Raw genomic sequence first — 17,862 nt, 5'->3', positions numbered from 1 at the left:
AGACCACACTTGAAAGTAGACTAGCCAATGTTCACTACTCCGCTGCTTTTTTTTTTTTTTTTTTTTTTTTTTTTTTTGAGATATATACAAGAGTTGTTACATTCTTGTACAGCCACTAGTACGCGTAGCGTTTCGGGCAAGTCCTTAATCCTACGGTCCCTGGAATACGATCCCCTGCCGCGAAGAATCGTTTTTTCATCCAAGTACACATTTTACTGTTGCGTTAAACAGAGGCTACAGTTAAGGAATTGCGCCCAGTAAATCCTCCCCGGCCAGGATACGAACCCATGACATAGCGCTCGCGGAACGCCAGGCGAGTGTCTTACCACTACACCACGGAGACTGCTTATATGCTCGGGCAACACCTCACCGTGTTGCCCGGGCAACGCCTCGCCTCATTCATCTCCAAAGGTTGACAGGAATATTAACAATGCATTTGGAGCAAGTATATTATTGGGATAATCTACTCGCTACAATGTTATGAAACAATCAGAAAAAACAAAAACCTTTTATTACATAAAACAGACCATACATTTTGTCACCATACCAAAGACTATCTATTGTACAAGGAGATTTTATCACAGGTATCTTAGAGAAATGTGTCTCTGATTGTCAGATCTTCACCATTAAAATATAGTTTGTAAATGATTTACAAAGTTGTGTGTAAAAAGACATTATGGAATTAATTGGAATATACATGGAATGCATGAAAGCTGTGACATTGGAGAAATTATGTTGACTAAACCACACACTAGAAAGTGAAGGGACAACGACGTTTCAGTCCGTCCTGGACCATTCTCTCAAGTCGATTGTGTATCGATCACACAATCGACCTGAGAATGGTCCAGGACGAACCGAAACGTCATCGTCCCTTCAATTTCTAGTGTGTGGTTTGGTCAATATATTTCAGCTATGTTATTGTGATTCCTCGTCTGCATTGGAGAAATTAAAAATAATATCAGTGCCTGTATTTAGAGAGAGCAACACATTACTTATTAAATAGCTGATAATTTCTTTCCTTTGGTGTTGATTTTACTATAAAACATATAGTATACAAGTGCAAAAGACTCAAATGCAATACTTATTCTATTTATTGAATGATGCTCAATATTGGTATATTCATTAATATGATAATGACTGTCCTTTTATTTGTACTACAGTATATCAAATTTTGACCTGAAATACTAAAGAGAAAAAGAAAAGATGTGTCAACTAATGCTTGGTGGCATATAGGGAAAGAAATTAAAAAAAATAAAAAGAAAATGAATGAGCGTTAGAAACTCGACTAAATAATGGAGATTATAATTTTTTTATTTTACAACTTAGTTAAGATAAAACAACAAATAAGAAATAAATATATATATATTATATGACAGTGTCAGACCACGGAAGAAGAATTGAAACAGGAATTTCCTTAAGTACTTTCGTATATTAATACATCTTCAGAAGGAGATATATTCCACTCCTTCTGAAAATGTATTAATATACGAAAGTACTTTAGGAAATTCCTGTTTCAATTCTTCCTCTGTGGTCTGACACTCACATTTTTAATCACACGTTGATTTTTCATGATTTACACACATTATTATATATATATTCTTGCTTATATAACTTTTTCACTTTAACCATCATAGTTGGCATAAGCTGAATAAGCAACAAAATTTAATATATGTATACTGTATATTTAACAAGTTTGGGCATGTAATTCAAATCAAACATGATCAGAATCGGGCAGACTTGCAAGAAATATCAAGCCAACTATTAAAAAAGAATCACTGTGTTTTAATAAATAGATTACCAGGTACCTACACTGTACAATAAAATAAATGCAATTTGTTAACAAGCCAATCACTTTAAACTAAACAATAAAGATTTTACCTATTTATGAAAATCACAACAATAACCATATGAAGTCACAATATATTGTAATATATTTGTATATACTATCATCATAGCATACAACCACCTTAGTTTAATTAATTCTCGGGAGCATTTGTGATACCTATAGAAGAAGGACCACCAAAGTATGCATTTATTTCTTCCAATGTCTTGCCCTTGGTCTCGGGCACAATGGTCACGCAGAACACGAGGTTGACAACACATATACTAGCATACAGCCAATACACTCCATAGGTCCCCAAGGCCGTCTGTGGGAAGAATAAGGCAAAACATCAATGCGAGTATGAATAATAATGTTTCATAGTATTTCCCATTGCCAAAATTAATTACTAACAATGACAATTTGATCGATTATTTTATTTTGTATTTACTTTACTACAAATATTTGGTACAGTACTACATATTTATGTATCAAGTATATCACCCTTAAATAAGTGTTTATCAAGCTTACTTGGAGTGGAACAAAGGTTAAGGTGACCACAAATGCTAAACTCCAGTTGAACATAGTAGCAAAACTTCCAGCAGCCTCCTTCACATTGGGTGAAAAGAGCTCACCTAGGAAAGATAACAAGAGATTTAATTGCATTGTGAATATATTATATTGCATATGCTGCATATACATTATACATTTTCAACATTCAGTAAGTGGTGAAAAAGTGAATAATTCAATTTTCAGCACAGTAATGAGCATGCTGTGTTAGATCCAACATTATTGAGAGAAAATGGTTTAAGAAATTCCAGAAACAAATAAAAATATATTGCACATTATATAAATTTCACTCACTTAAACATTCATTACACCAGGTAAAATAAACAAGTAAACAAAATAATAAATACACTGTAATTTTGTTATTTCCAATCATTTGTAAGTTTTAAGAATTTACATACATAAATTAACCATCTTTCATGAACATACTAACCTGTCAGTATTACTGTCCAATATGACAGAAACCTTAAATACCAGCATTGGAGAAAGAAACAACAATAAAGATTCAGTGTTGATGGAAAGCTCCTTACTGTGCAAGGCTTCCTAATGTTGCTCCCTAAAGATACAAAGTAAGGTTCACCCTCCAATACCTCCAAGTCTTGATGTCAACAAACTACAATAGTGGAGGACAACGACATCAAGAAGGTAGGACTGATGCAACCTGTTAAGCACCAGATCACCCCTATGTTACAAATGTCAGAAAAAAAAGAGGCATTAAAATTAGACTGTGAATAGGATACAGCATCAAAGATGCTTCAAACAGAAACCCAGGGACCTCATTACTCTAACATCTGTAGCAAAATTTCACTCTAAACTAGTGGTAAAACAAAGACGCTGCTAACAGGAGCCTCATATTCTTCCTGGGAAGAAAAGACCACTCCCCCAACTTCATAGCTGCAAGAGCAGATAGTTCCAATTTGTGCTCAGGATTTTCTAACAAATCCTCATCAAACAGTAAAAAAACATAGACTCAGTCTTCAAAATACCCATGGCAGTTCCTGGCCACCTAAGGGGTGACTGAGTACCCCAGAAGCATGGAACTACAAGCACCCTTTCTGTACAGAAACCGAGACTTGCAAGTTTACGAGAAAACACTACCAAATGCTATAAGTAAAAGAAGGGAGTCTGCAATGAGCCAAAATCAACCCAAAACTGTGACATTTAGCCCAATAACACTCAGATTAGCTGAAACAAAATAAGCATGCTGGTAAGACTGGGGGCTCAAGTTTATTCACAGACCATCTATACCTAATAAGATGGAATACACCTATGGATGGAAGAGACCCTTACCAGGAGGACTGCTGAAGGCAGCAAGAATTCCCTTCAGGTTTAAAAAATAAAACTGAACCAGTACTCTGTAAAACTGACCCATGCAAAATAATGTAAAACTCTGTACTGTATCAAGTTGCCATGGATAAAAACACAGGTAGGCAAATACTTAGTCATAACCAGTTAAGTTTAATCTCCATATATCATACCTGCGTTATACATGGAGGTAATTTTATGAGGTTGATCTTCATATTCCTGGGTATACATGGAGGTTATTGTTGAGGTTAGTCTTTACATACCTGTATATGCATGGAAGTCAGTGTAAAGGTCAGTCTACACATATATGTGTATGCATGAAGATCATTATCGAGGTTGTTATCAAAGTGCTAACATTTCATTCAAATTTAACAAGATTCACGTGCAAGACAGTTTACAAATCCAAAATTTACCTATCATGAGCCAGGGAATGGGGCCATAGCCAATTGAGAAAGCTGTAATGAAGATGATGAGTGAGGTGAGAGGCAACCAACCCAACTTGTTTACCGCCCATGTCTTGTCTTCCATCTTTTCATAGAAGAACTCTCCAAGCGCAACTGAAAAATATAAGTGACAAATAGCAGTCTCAACTTGATAGCAAAGAAGGACTATATGTTCTTTAAATAATTAATAGCTCAAGGCAGCATAGAGGATATAGGATAGCCAAGGTGGAAACTCTTTCATCTGCATAATGCAGCAATACTGCTAGAAATAGTTTACACCCACTCTCTCATTAACAAATATAATTCCTAATTAATAAATCATTGTGTCGGGGAACAGGAAGCCAGAGTGCACCTGTATTCATAAACCTTTTATCAAGGTCATTCCTCAAGGCCAAATTACTGACCCAGTCCAGGATAAAACCCCACAACAAGCTGACTAACTCCTGAGTATCTACTCAATGCTAGGTGAACAGAAGCATTAGGTGAAAGGAAATGTGCCCAATCATTTCTGTCTCGTGTCGGGAACGAACCCGACTGTACTACCAGGACCCTCAAACAGGCATCTCCATATTATATACCTATCCTCCCAGCATAATTAGGAAGTTTTTAATAATTTTCTATCCCACACAACCAGTCTTTGAAATGCTGATTACCTTAAAATAATATTTTCACACAAGTTTGACAATATGCAAGGTAAATTCATATTTTGTTCATCAGATACTGCTTTTAATTCTTTTTACTCTTCAAAGCTCTTGTCAGGCCAATCTCATAAAAAACCAGTAAACCAGTAAAAAAGTAAACAATCATGTTTACTTTTACACCTGCTTATTCATACTTAAATTACTTTTATTTAAATTTGTCTAGTACAGCATAACTCACCTGTGAAACAAATCTTATTTTTACCCCTTTGTAGTAGAGGGACAACACATACATTCCAAAATAAATGATTTGCATTTACATGGTGGTAAAAAACCTAACCAGTTCCAATGCCTGCCCATAGGCTTAAATGTCATCATATCACTCATTTGTTTCAGCATCAGATAATGTTAATTATTTTTATCCATATCTGTTCTCTGAACCATGCTACACAACACTGAGTATCAGCATCAGATAATGTTAATTATTTTTATCCATATCTGTTCTCTGAACCATGCTACACAACACTGAGTTGATTTTTTTCATTTTGATTTTCAATGGCTGTAACTCAGTTAGAATTAAGGTTTCATTTGTCTAAAACTAAAGAGGGGCAAAAATATCCTGGTATAAATAATTAAGTATATCATACCAAAGTTGTGAAGATAAGAGGAAGTCAAGAATAGGGAGACTGTATAACGGAAAATAATTGATAATGACGTGGAAGGGAGTGGAGACTCACAAACCAATGTGAAGTACAAGAGAATAAAAACAAATTGTTGAAGCAATGTAGAAATTATGATTCATTTTGCAGACTATGATTCATTTTGTTTCCCTTAAGATTAAGTTTACTATGACTATTACAACTACTGTATTTATATTAAAAAAGGAAAATTTAATCTGAATGTGCTAAAGGCCCAAAATGGGGTATGAACTGGATTTCTGTTTACAGTCAACAGACTATTTTTTCCACAATACCTTTGTAGTTGCTCAATCAAATTAAATTAAATTTGACATGATTATTATTAACAGTCTGGACTTGATTAGTGTAGGGTGAATTAAACTTGCATATTATCAAGTAATTTTCATAATTATTTTTTTATACAAATCCATATAAGGGGTACAAAAGTCTGTTTGGGTACTCAATAACACTTGTATTGTGAAGTTTCGTGTTCATATATCCAACAGGAATGGAACATGATTATTATGTGAAGTACAGTAGATAATAAAGTATGCAAAGTAATGTACACTGACCAAGAGAGAGTGCCATGAAGGATGCTGAAACAATCAGAAGCAACCTCCTGCCAGCCTTGTCCATGAGTACAGTAGCCAGGAAAGTTGAGGCCACTTGTACGACTCCAATGATGATGGAGCTCATGTTATCAGATATAGTAGATCCTGCATCCTGGTGAAGTTAACTTCATTATTATGGATTCAAAACTAGTGAGTAACAATAAATTTGAAGTACAAATTCCACATTAGATGCAAAATTATAACTTAGTCAATTTTATGATAATAATGTACCGTGAACTTAGAATTTAGTGATGGTTTTTTGGTCATAGGCCATGCACCAAAAGTGGTTAGTTACCAGATCTAAAACTTTCTTTAAAATAAAATCTGTATTTTCTAATAATATAGTATATACTACAAAAGGCATAAGAATACTAAACATTGTTACAAAATATGATATGAGGGTGTGGCTATGTCGTATCGATCTGGTGAATTGAAGTGGCATCGATTACGTAGACTCTTTGCTTCATGTGACTAAAGTTAGCTCCAATAACAAAAGATTTATAGCTTTCTAGGAGTTCTGTTTTATTGTATTAAACCCCAATGAGGCTCCATTGAACTACAAAGATACCTGGTGGGTAAATTTAAGTTAACTAAAAAGCAATAAGCATTTCATTTGCAAATGCTGTACCTCTGAAGGGGTCCCGGTAGTACAGTCGGCTTCATTTTCGACTCACAATCGAGAATTCTGGGTTCGAATCCCGGGCGGGACAGAAATGGCTGGGTGCATTTCCGATCACCTAATGCTCCTGTTTACCAAGCAGTAAATGGGTACCCAGGAGTTTGTCAGCTTGTTGTGGGGCTGCATCCTCGGAAAGGGTCAGTAATTCAACCCTGGGGAGGACCTCGATATAAGACTAACATGTACTGCATGTATTAACTGCCTGTCTGTTCCCTGACAATGAATTATTATTATTATAATTATTAAAACCTTGGTTGCAATAAGTATATGTATGGGGCACAAAAATTCAATAATGAATGGATTATATTCAATACATTATAAGCAAATTTCGAATCTAACTGATTTTTTACTGTTACATCCAAGTACATTTAAAATATAAAAAGATATTAATATACAGTGTATACTTATTACTTTAAGTATAATTTGATCCATATTTCAGAAACAAGTTACAAGGTGGAAAGCACCCTACCAATTCAACACGAATCCAGGAATTTGTTTAGACATTGTAGTCAAATATTTAACCTATCCTCCAGAGAATATGTCTGTCCCTATAGTGACTGTGGATAGAATGTATAAAATATGGACAACTGCAGCCCTAAAAAATCCACATTTTGTACTAATGTATTCATATACCTGTACAGTACTAAAGTGCAAAACAAACATTGCATTTAAACTTGCCTGTTTTAGGCCTAATAATCAATCCAACCTAAATATACATAATCTTAAGTCAAATTTAAAACACAAATATAGTACAATACTATATTAGGCCTAGGAAAGATTAGGCTTCTTTGTTACCCTCATTCTTGGACCCTCAACAAAATTAACGTGTGGTCCAATTCATGTAATGTTTGTGTGTGTAAGAGTTCGTATTTTGTACATTCAACCTATAACTATATAGGTACTATCATATCTGGAGGCTACGTTGTAATTATTTGGATAGCATAGAAGTTCTTAAAAAACTATTACATTTAATACATAACTCACACTAAATATGGTGGTCAAGTTGAAGAGAACAGAATTAACCCCAGAGAACTGCTGGAAGAACATAAGGGCAAGCGAGATCATGAGAGGCTTGAAGATGTAAGGCTTTGCGAGGTCCTTCAGTGTTGCCTTGTTAAGCCGAGCATCTTCTAAGGACTGCCGCATCAGGTCTAATTCTGTTTGAGCATTGCAATCCTTACCTGTGAGGTAAAAGCATTGGATATCATTGTAATGAACTGAATTATACATTTCTTCATTCTTCACTGCCAGTCTCCCAATTCCATGTGATGGGGAGGCATCAGCCCAGAGGAAATAGAAGAGCAAATGGGTAAAGAACATCAAAGATAACAAAAGAAATACCTCATTCAGTTACCTTATCTTCAACACTACATATTTCATCATCATGCGGAACCAGTACTGTCACATTCCAATAACGCACACAACACAGCAACCCACCGTAAACAATGTCGTGGGTTTTATTCTATCATGCAGCCTTAGCATTTATTCATAGAATCATCATAGTCTTGAGATTTCATTGTGCATTCATTTCATTCATAGTAGTAGAAGTAGGCCTCCTGCAGTCTCGGGAGACTATGGAGTTGGGCTCTGGTTGCCTAGGCAGGAGTGTCCTCTCCAGGGCACAAAGTCTGAGTAGGTTGATATGGAGGAGAAGCTGTTACCCATGCAGCAGGTCCCCCTCCCTCTCCACGTCACTGAAATTGTCCAATGGAAAGGCAACCACCAATACGCTTGGTTCCAGCGCCATCGCAGGAGCTGCCAGAACGAGGTCGAAGTCAACAACGAACTGCCATAGACACACCAGCTCTGGATTTTTCACAGAGGATGACTCCTGAAGCCCGTCCCAAAAGTGGGTATAGCCGTGAAGCAGTGGAGGTCAAATTGATTACATCTAGTCTTGTTTCCTATTACTTCCGATACACTGTTCAGACATATTCCCAACGTCTTCTCACAATCAGTCACCATGTGTGCACCACTCGGTCAGTGAATTAAATTCTGTTAAATCTGGCTAGTAACTAGTTAGGTGGCTGAGGGTGGCTAGGGAACCTTGATGAGCCCAACAGGCATACTGTCACCAACAATGGGGAAACAGTGCATGGGAATATAAAACACAATAATGCAGAGCATAGTTTCCATTACCTCTGAAGAACTGAAGAGCTGCTGCAGCTTGCTCTTCTTTTCCTTTAGAGAGAAGGAAATATGGAGACTCTTTTGCAAAGAGCATAAGTATACAATAGAGGGCAGAAGGAATTATACACAATCCTGCAAGAAGCTGCCAAGTTGAGACAAGTGCTCCAAATGCATAGGCGTACATCACACCAATTGTTATCATCAACTGGAACCCACTACCTGTGAGGGGAAAGAAAATAAGAAGACTAATTTAATAACTTCCATGGTTATTGTTTCAATGCTCTTCAACCTATGAATACAGTATTAAATTTACACATTAAAAACATTTATCGTAGGGTTTTCACCATTTAATGATACAAAATATCGGAATTATTTCATTAAAATGTTTCACAAACCCATGTGCTTTCGGTTAAGCAAGCACATGTGCTATTAGTCAAGCAAGAGCATACCAAAAATCTCAGTGTAGCAGCAACTGTTTAGCTATAAAAAGTAACACAATAAAACAGAAGAAAGTATAATATCTAGGACAAACATATGCTCTTGCTGTTGATGAGATAAAGTTGCAGAACACCTTGTTAATGGATGAATAATTAAAATACAGGATTTCAAATAAAAGAATATTAATTTGTATATCTAATGAATATGAGTGACCAGCTTGAGAAAAAAATACTGTACTCCTCAAAAGAACAAAGTAACTCACCTAGAGTCCCTCTTACATCAGCTGAAGCAAATTCTCCAATATATGTAGGAACAACGAGGGAAGTAATACCAGCACAAAGTCCTGTTACAATGCGTCCGGTCATCAGCATTCCGAAGTTTTGTGCAAATGCTGAGAATATACGGTGTAATTAATTACTGTTGAAATAAACAAAAACCCATTCAAAGGCCTAAGGCAAACTAAGTATGGTAAATGTAGAAAAGATCAACTATAGAGATATGTCAAGTACTGTAATTGAAATGGAGGAGAGTGGAAGTAGGCAATAAGGCTTACAGATTACATGATAGAATTTTTAAACTTATCACCATACTTTATTTTGTCAAGTTTAAAGATATCCATAAAATACACAAATTCTAAAACTATTACAATATTTAAAATCCAAATCAGAACTATAGTGGAACATGCAGCTGTAGTATGAGGCCCACAACTAATGTATGAGCAAAATAGAAACCTGTAAGGTAATTATCAAGAAAAACCGTAAGTAATATGAAGACAGAAAAAGAGCCGAGATATGAGGATGGAGTGAAGGAATAGTGCCCAAATTCTTATATCATTTGGGATTCAAGATCAATACTGTAAGAAGATCATCACATTACAATCAGTCAAAGTGGATGGATAAATCCAAAGACATGTAAAACAAAATAGATGCCAGAGCTATGAGGAAAGGCTGAAGACTTTTGAATATAAAAAAATATCATGGACCTCACACAAGTCTGCCAAAGAATATGAGAGAGAAGCTTTTGAAACATGACATTTGCAAACTATTGTATAAATGGCAAAGATAAGATAATGTATTTCTTCACTAGAGTGACTGATTTTTGGACTAAATTTCAGGAGATGGTAGTGTGTATTAAAACCATTGAAAGAAAAAAAATATTATAAAATATATAAATTATAGAAAGACAGTACACCACAACAACTGGCATTTTATAACTATAAATTACACCAGAAACCAGATTACACCAGAAATTAAATTACACCATAGTATGTACAATACAGAAAATACATGCATAATACAACTTATGCTCAATAGTTAAAGAAAGATACAGAGCATATAAGTCAACAGTTGCACGTACCAATAAGAAGCCATCCAGCGACAAAGGGTACCGTGGAAGCCAGCATTGTGCCTCGTCTACCTAAAACACCAAGACACAGGCCACCAACAGGACCCCCCATCAGAGCTCCCAAGTTCATTGATGATGAGAACCACATATTTTGTTCCGTGGTCAGATGCAGCGGTCCAGTGGTTGTATTAGACATTAATTTAGGACCAGCTGGAGATGAGTAGCCCAACACAGTCCCAGCAGCCAGGGCACCCATGGTAGCTAATGACAATGTTAGTGCAGTATTAGATGGACAAGCTGAGAAAGCAATCAATTCATGCATACAATTCCAATGATGTAAAATTTACTCAATTCATTAATTACTATAATCCATTTAATTTTGCAATCCAATAAGGCATAAAGACACCCATTTCTTTTATTCTTTCTTATTCATGCTCACTACATCTCCATCTTTTAGGGCTCTTTTCCACCTGGAAAAAAACAAGGCAAATGAGGGGACCTTTGACAAGCTGCCGACTTCCAGTCCTCGTCGAGGCCACTAGGGTTACTGGCCCTCAGGTAAATCAGGTAAATCTTTTTATATAATTCAATGATGCACTCATCAACATATCCTGTTTATAATCTTTTCATTGGAAGCAATTTAATAATATTCAACTATCTCACAACCAATGCTTTAGTACCTAGCATAACCACTGCCTACTGACTTGTAATGTTCCATTAATTTTATTTCATAGGAAGAGAGGTGCCAGATGATTAGATTAAGGCCACAAACTGCTACCACATAACCTTGTACCCTACTACATAATAGAAGGTGAAGGGACGACGACGTTTCGGTCCATTCTGGGCCATTCTCAAGTCGATTGTGAGAATGACTTGAGAATGGATCAGAACCGACCGAAACGTCGTCGTCCCTTCACCTTCTAGTGTGTGGTCTGGTCAACATACTTTAGCCACGTTATTGTGACTCATCGCCTGCCTACTACATACATTCTGTGCACTCTTCACACTTAATCCATGCTTACTTACACACTTAGTATGTCTACCTAACCACTTAAGAACATGAGAACATTGGAGGCCTGTTGATTAATGCACAGCAGATCCTATAAGAACATAGGAATGAAGGTAACTGCAGAAGGCCTATTGGCCCATACGAGGCAGCTCTTACTTATATCCACCCAATCTCTATATCCATATCTAGCAGGGACTAAAGTATTTGATAAGGGTCCCAATCAACCATGTCAGTGCATTATCTTTAAGCTTTTCATTTACCACAATTTGTACACCACATCTTTCCAGGATATTAATCGTTTACTTTATTCCCCAAACACCACAGATCTCAGATTGTCTATTTCTACTGCTCTAATTCTTGATTTTTCTCATTTCTGTCACAGTAGCATCTTGCATCCATTTGTACAGGTAGGAACTACTGCATTACTTCTTTATGCAGTCCACTAGCTGCATCTCTTTCTAAATGATCCTTTCTATCCGGCCACCAAATGTACAAATTATTAAATTTACCAAGGTCCTAATGCTTTCTGATGATTCTCATCCTAATATAGTTGCTCTTATTTCTGCTAGATGATGTGAAGGTGCTGTAATTGTTAAGTAAGGAGAAAAGTAACAAACTTTCTTTTCGTGCAAATGTAAGGAGAATACTTGTTATTTTAATAATTGAGAAGTTAAGATTAAACAATGATTTTGTAGAATATAAAAAATCACGTTCAGTACATTAATTTCCATCAAATCTCACCAGAAACTTCTCTTGCTGCTACCCATATCTCAAAGCTCTAATCATGTTCCAATCACCGAGTAACTAATCAAATAACACTTCATGTTTGTATGACCAACCTGCAAAGGCAGTGAGATACTGAGCAGCATGTCCCTTTGAATGCCTTGCTACAAGTGGTATTGTTGGCCTCGTGTCATCCATTCCGCTTGCCAAATTTCTCTGAAAAGAAAAAACAAACAGAAGCGAGTAAGTTTCTATGTATGTTTCACTAATTTTGGGTTAGGTTTTTACCTTTTTGTCTCAATTATATTTTTACTGTACATTTTCTCAATTCAATCCAAAACTAATTTGTATAAAATGTTATGAATAAATTCTGATGTATAATAATGCAGTACTGTAATTCATTTTGTTGGGGACAGGCAGCCTGTGTACATACATACATAGGTTTACATAACAGTTGAATTACTGACCCGTCCCAGGAACCAATCTAAAACAATTGACTGATTACTGGGTACCTGTTTACTGTTAGGTGAAGAGACATTAGGTGAAAGGAAATGTGCCCAACCATTTCTGTCCCACCCAGAACTTGAACCCAGAATTCCTGATTGTGAGTGAAGAACGAGCCCAGCTGTACTAATGTTCTAATATGGGACATATTCCAACGTAAGAATGTGGGATATATTCCAAAAATAGTTACCTGGTGGACTCACCTGTGATGGTGAAGCAGGTGTGCCAATCAGTGGTTGCGTTGCGTGCTCTTCCTCCTCAGCTCCCCAGGGGCTCCACTCCCCTTCACTCTCACTATCAACCATATCAGTGTTATAACAATGGACTTCAGTATCTTCTAATCTGCAAATAACAATGGAGATGTGAATTACAGCTCTGAAAAATACTTGGTATTAGATGTAATATCATTGACTAATATAAAATCTGATATTTTTCTCTTAGTTATTCATGATAACTTGTTGATCTGATATACCCAATGTTTAAGATAATACAGTATATAGTACAATACGAAATGTGACTCAGAGGAGTCTTTATTTCTTGCCACAAGAATTCTTCATGTACTATTTAAAATATAATGTAAACATCAATTTGAGAGAATAAAAACTTAATTGATGAATAAAACAATGAAAAGCAACAGTAGAAGACTAAGGTATTTGAGGAGGCAAGACCTTTCAGGATAATAGTTTCCCAAGATGCAAAGCACAACAGTTTTCTAACTTTTGGGGCCTGTTTATTGCTACAGTAGGTGAACTGATACAACAGGTGTATGAAAACATGCCCATATATCTTGTCTTGCCTGGTAATCACACCTAGGATCATTCAGATATGACCCGACTGCATAGGTGTAGGGTCCTACATAAAGGTAGGGTCATTATATGCTTAATTCATTTCACAATGAAATAACTACCTTCAGAAACTTGTGTAAGGAATCATTCAGAACCTTGTATACCTCATATGTCAGATCAATACAGGAATATGTGGCTCCAGCGTGGAGTTCACACTAGTCAATCACAAGACGAATTTAGAAAACGTTCAGGGGTATGCCACCACGCTAGTCACCGAGCTGACAGGAATGAGCTATGAGGAAAGATTAGGGAATTGAACCTCACAACACTGAAAGACAGAAGAGTTAGGGGAAGACATGATCACTACCTACAAAATTCTCGGTGGAATTGACAGGGTAGATAAAGATAAATTTTTAACACGGGTGGTATGCGAACAAGAGGACATAGGTGGAAACTGATTTTCCCAAAGTAGCCACAGGGACATTAAAAAGAACTTTTTCAGTGTCAGAGTAGTTAACAGATGGAATGCATTAGGCAGTGATGTGGTGGAGGCTGACTCCATACATAGCTTCAAATGTAACTATGATAGAGCCCAGTAGGCATAGAAATCTATACACCAGTTGATTGACAGTTGAGAGGCGGAACTAAAGTGCCAGAGCTGAACCCCGCAAGCTAAAGTAGGGGAGTACCATATCACAGACCAGTGTTAACACATACTATTATCACCTATACCAGTGTCAACCGAGATCAGTATCAGTATCAGTGTCACTGGGACCAGAATAGCAACAAGCACGAGCAACGTAACTAATGGCTATTTACAGCTAACGCCTTAAACATCAAAGTTGTTGTAGGCGTTGTTAAGGGCAACACGGGAACCAGCCAGTATTGTACCCTGCCACCTCAAGACGTCAACAAAAGGGGGGCGGCTAAATATTTACGTAGGGGATACGACCTCTTAACTACAAACCTAAACTCTTTTTAACCACTTGGATAGTCGCCCCTATGGTGGTGCAAATAATAAAACTGCAATAATTCATTGGATTATTTGCAACTAGACCGAAGATGCACACATTGATTTTTTGCCGTCAAATGTGGATAGTTCAATAGCATCCCCTATTCAACCAGTGAGAGGTAGTTTATTATCACCCCGAAGCCCGACTAGTTGTGTAAGCGGACCCCAACCAGTTTTGCAACTGCAAGACTAGCATGAACGAACCGAACAAACATCACCTGAAGCACAACCATGCACGAACCAAAGCCCAAGTGACACCCCCATAGCCCAAACAGTTATGTAACCAGAGCCCGACCAGTTCTGTAACTGGAACCCAACAAGTTGTGTAACTGAAGCCCCACCAGTTGTGTAAGTGGACCCCGACCAGTTCTATAACTGGACCCCGACCAGTTGTGTAACCGCAAGCCAAGCATGAACAAACCGAACAAACATCACCTGAAGCACAACCATGCACGAACCGAAGCCCGACCATGCACAACCCGAAGCTCCAGTGACACCCCCGGAGCCCTACCAGTTAAGTAACCGGAGCCCGACCAGTTATTTAACCGGAGCCCGACCAGTTATTTAACCGGAGCCCGACCAGTTATTTAACCGGAGCCCGACCAGTTGTGTAACTGAACCCCGACCAGTTGTGTAACCAGACGCCAACCTGTTGGGTAACCGCAAGCCTGGCATGAACGAACCGAACAAACAACATCTGAAGCACAACCATGCAGATACCGAAGCCCGACCATGCACAACCCGAATCCCAAGTGACACCCCCATACCCCAAACAGTTATGTAACCAGAGCCTGACCAGTTGTGTAACTGAACCCCGACCAGTTGTGTAACCGCAAGCCAAGCATGCACAAACCGAACAAACATCACCTGAAGCACAACCATGCAGGTATCGAAGCCCGACCATGCACAACCCGAATCCTAGGTGACATTCCCATACCACGAACAGTTATGTAACCGGAGCCCGACCAGTTCTGTAACTGGACCCCGACCAGTTGTGTAACCGCAAGCCATGCATGAACAAACCGAACAAACATCACCTGAATCACAACCATGCACGAACCGAAGCCCGACCATGCACAACCCGAAGCTCCAATGACACCCCCGGAGCCCGACCAGTTAAGTAACCGGAGCCCGACCAGTTAATTAAGTAACCGGAGCCCGACCAGTTAGTTAACCGGAGCCCGACCAGTTGTGTAACCAAAGCCCGACCAGTTGTGTAGCCAGACCCCGACCAGTTGTGTAACCCTAAGCCTAGCATGAACGAACCGAACAAACAACATCTGAAGCCCGACTATGCACAACCCGAAGCCCAAGTGACACCCCATTAGCCCAAACAGTTCTATAACCGGACCCCGACCAGTTGTGTACCCTCAAGCCTAGCAAGTATACATCTCATCCTACTCCCCCCAAGCTAAACAAACAGCCCCCAGAGCCCAACCAAACTCCATTCTTAGCTCTACCAAACAAACACTTAGTCCTACCAAAAACCCTCCACTTGTCCTAAAGTCCTAAAGTCCTTGAGATCTTGTCCTTAGTCCTACCGAAAACCAACTATGGAGCCATAGCAAACAAATTGAGCTCTGTACGAAAAGAGGAACCCGGATTTCTAGCAAACATACAACCCTGGAGGCCTAGCAAACAAACCTGGAGCACTAGTACACAACCATTGGTGCACAAACATGCACGAACCGAAGCCCGACCATGCACAACCCGAATCCCAGGTGACACCCCCATACCCCGAACAGTTATGTAACCGGAGCCCGACCAGTTGTGTAACTGGACCCCGACCAGTTGTGTAACCGCAAACCAAGCATGAACAAACCGAACAAACATCACCTGAAGCACAACCATGCACGAACCGAAGCCCGACTATGCACAACCCGAAGCTCCAGTGACACCCCCGGAGCCCGACCAGTTGAGTAACCGGAGCCCGACCAGTTGTGTAACTGGACCCCGACCAGTTCTGTAACTGGACCCCGACCAGTTCTGTAACCACAAGCCAAGCATGAACAAACCGAACAAACATCACCTGAAGCACAACCATGCAGGTATCGAAGCCCGACCATGCACAACCCGAATCCTAGGTGACATTCCCATACCACGAACAGTCATGTAACCGGAGCCCGACCAGTTCTGTAACTGGACCCCGACCAGTTGTGTAACCGCAAGCCATGCATGAACAAACCGAACAAACATCACCTGAATCACAACCATGCACGAACCGAAGCCCGACCATGCACAACCCGAAGCTCCAATGACACCCCCGGAGCCCGACCAGTTAATTAAGTAACCGGAGCCCGACCAGTTAGTTAACCGGAGCCCGACCAGTTGTGTAACCAAAGCCCGACCAGTTGTGTAGCCAGACCCCGACCAGTTGTGTAACCCTAAGCCTAGCATGAACGAACCGAACAAACATCTGAAGCCCGACTATGCACAACCCGAAGCCCAAGTGACACCCCCATAGCCCAAACAGTCATGTAACCGGAACCCGACCAGTTCTATAACCGGACCCCGACCAGTTGTGTACCCTCAAGCCTAGCAAGTATACATCTCATCCTACTCCCCCGAAGCTAAACAAACAGCCCCCAGAGCCCAACCAAACTCCATTCCTAGGTCTACCAAACAAACACTTAGTCATACCAAAAACCCTCCACTGGTCCTAAAGTCCTAAAGTCCTTGAGATCTTGTCCTTAGTCCTACCAAAAACCAACTATGGAGCCATAGCAAACAAATTGAGCTCTGTACGAAAAGAGGAACCCGGATTTCTAGCAAACATACAACCCTGGAGGCCTAGCAAACAAACCTGGAGCACTAGTACACAACCATTGGTGCACAAACATGCACGAACCGAAGCCCGACCATGCACAACCCGAATCCCAGGTGACACCCCCATACCACGAACAGTTATGAAACTGGACCCCAACCAGTTCTGTAACTGGACCCCGACCAGTTCTGTAACTGGACCCCGACCAGTTCTGTAACTGGACCCCGACCAGTTCTGTAACTGGACCCCGACCAGTTCTGTAACTGGACCCCGACCAGTTCTGTAACCGCAAGCCATGCATGAACAAACCGAACAAACATCACCTGAAGCACAACCATGCACGAATCGAAGCCCGACCATGCACAACCCGAAGCTCCAATGACACCCCCGGAGCCCGACCAGTTAAGTAACCGG

General features: G+C 39.2%; 1 protein-coding gene across 7 annotated transcripts in view; it reads right to left on the bottom strand.

Annotated features, from left to right (window-relative positions):
- Positions 1-494: 494 nt before the first annotated feature.
- Positions 495-17,862, bottom strand: part of LOC123768993 (facilitated trehalose transporter Tret1) — a 33,588-nt gene continuing 16,220 nt past the window's right edge. The window contains exons 1-11 of one of the 7 annotated variants that reach the window (XM_045759919.2): positions 14,492-14,650; positions 13,091-13,229; positions 12,500-12,599; positions 10,664-10,912; positions 9,570-9,698; positions 8,879-9,088; positions 7,724-7,920; positions 6,022-6,172; positions 4,105-4,248; positions 2,351-2,454; positions 495-2,147 (exon numbers count right to left, since the gene is read on the bottom strand). In XM_045759919.2, coding sequence (XP_045615875.1) covers positions 1,977-2,147; positions 2,351-2,454; positions 4,105-4,248; positions 6,022-6,172; positions 7,724-7,920; positions 8,879-9,088; positions 9,570-9,698; positions 10,664-10,912; positions 12,500-12,599; positions 13,091-13,192 — 1,557 coding nt within the window. In that variant the 5' untranslated portion in view covers positions 13,193-13,229; positions 14,492-14,650 and the 3' untranslated portion in view covers positions 495-1,976. Of the gene's footprint in view, positions 2,148-2,350; positions 2,455-4,104; positions 4,249-6,021; positions 6,173-7,723; positions 7,921-8,878; positions 9,089-9,569; positions 9,699-10,663; positions 10,913-12,499; positions 12,600-13,077; positions 13,230-13,794; positions 14,339-14,389; positions 14,651-17,862 lie in introns of those variants that run through there. The other 6 variants (XM_045759920.2, XM_045759923.2, XM_045759922.2 and 3 more) reach the window with 6 other exon arrangements.

Source organism: Procambarus clarkii, chromosome 64, assembly GCF_040958095.1.
Source record: "Procambarus clarkii isolate CNS0578487 chromosome 64, FALCON_Pclarkii_2.0, whole genome shotgun sequence".
Classification (NCBI taxonomy): Eukaryota; Metazoa; Arthropoda; class Malacostraca; order Decapoda; family Cambaridae; genus Procambarus; species Procambarus clarkii.
The sequence above is the reverse complement of the archived record's forward strand: the minus strand, read 5'-3'. Positions and strand labels throughout refer to the sequence as shown.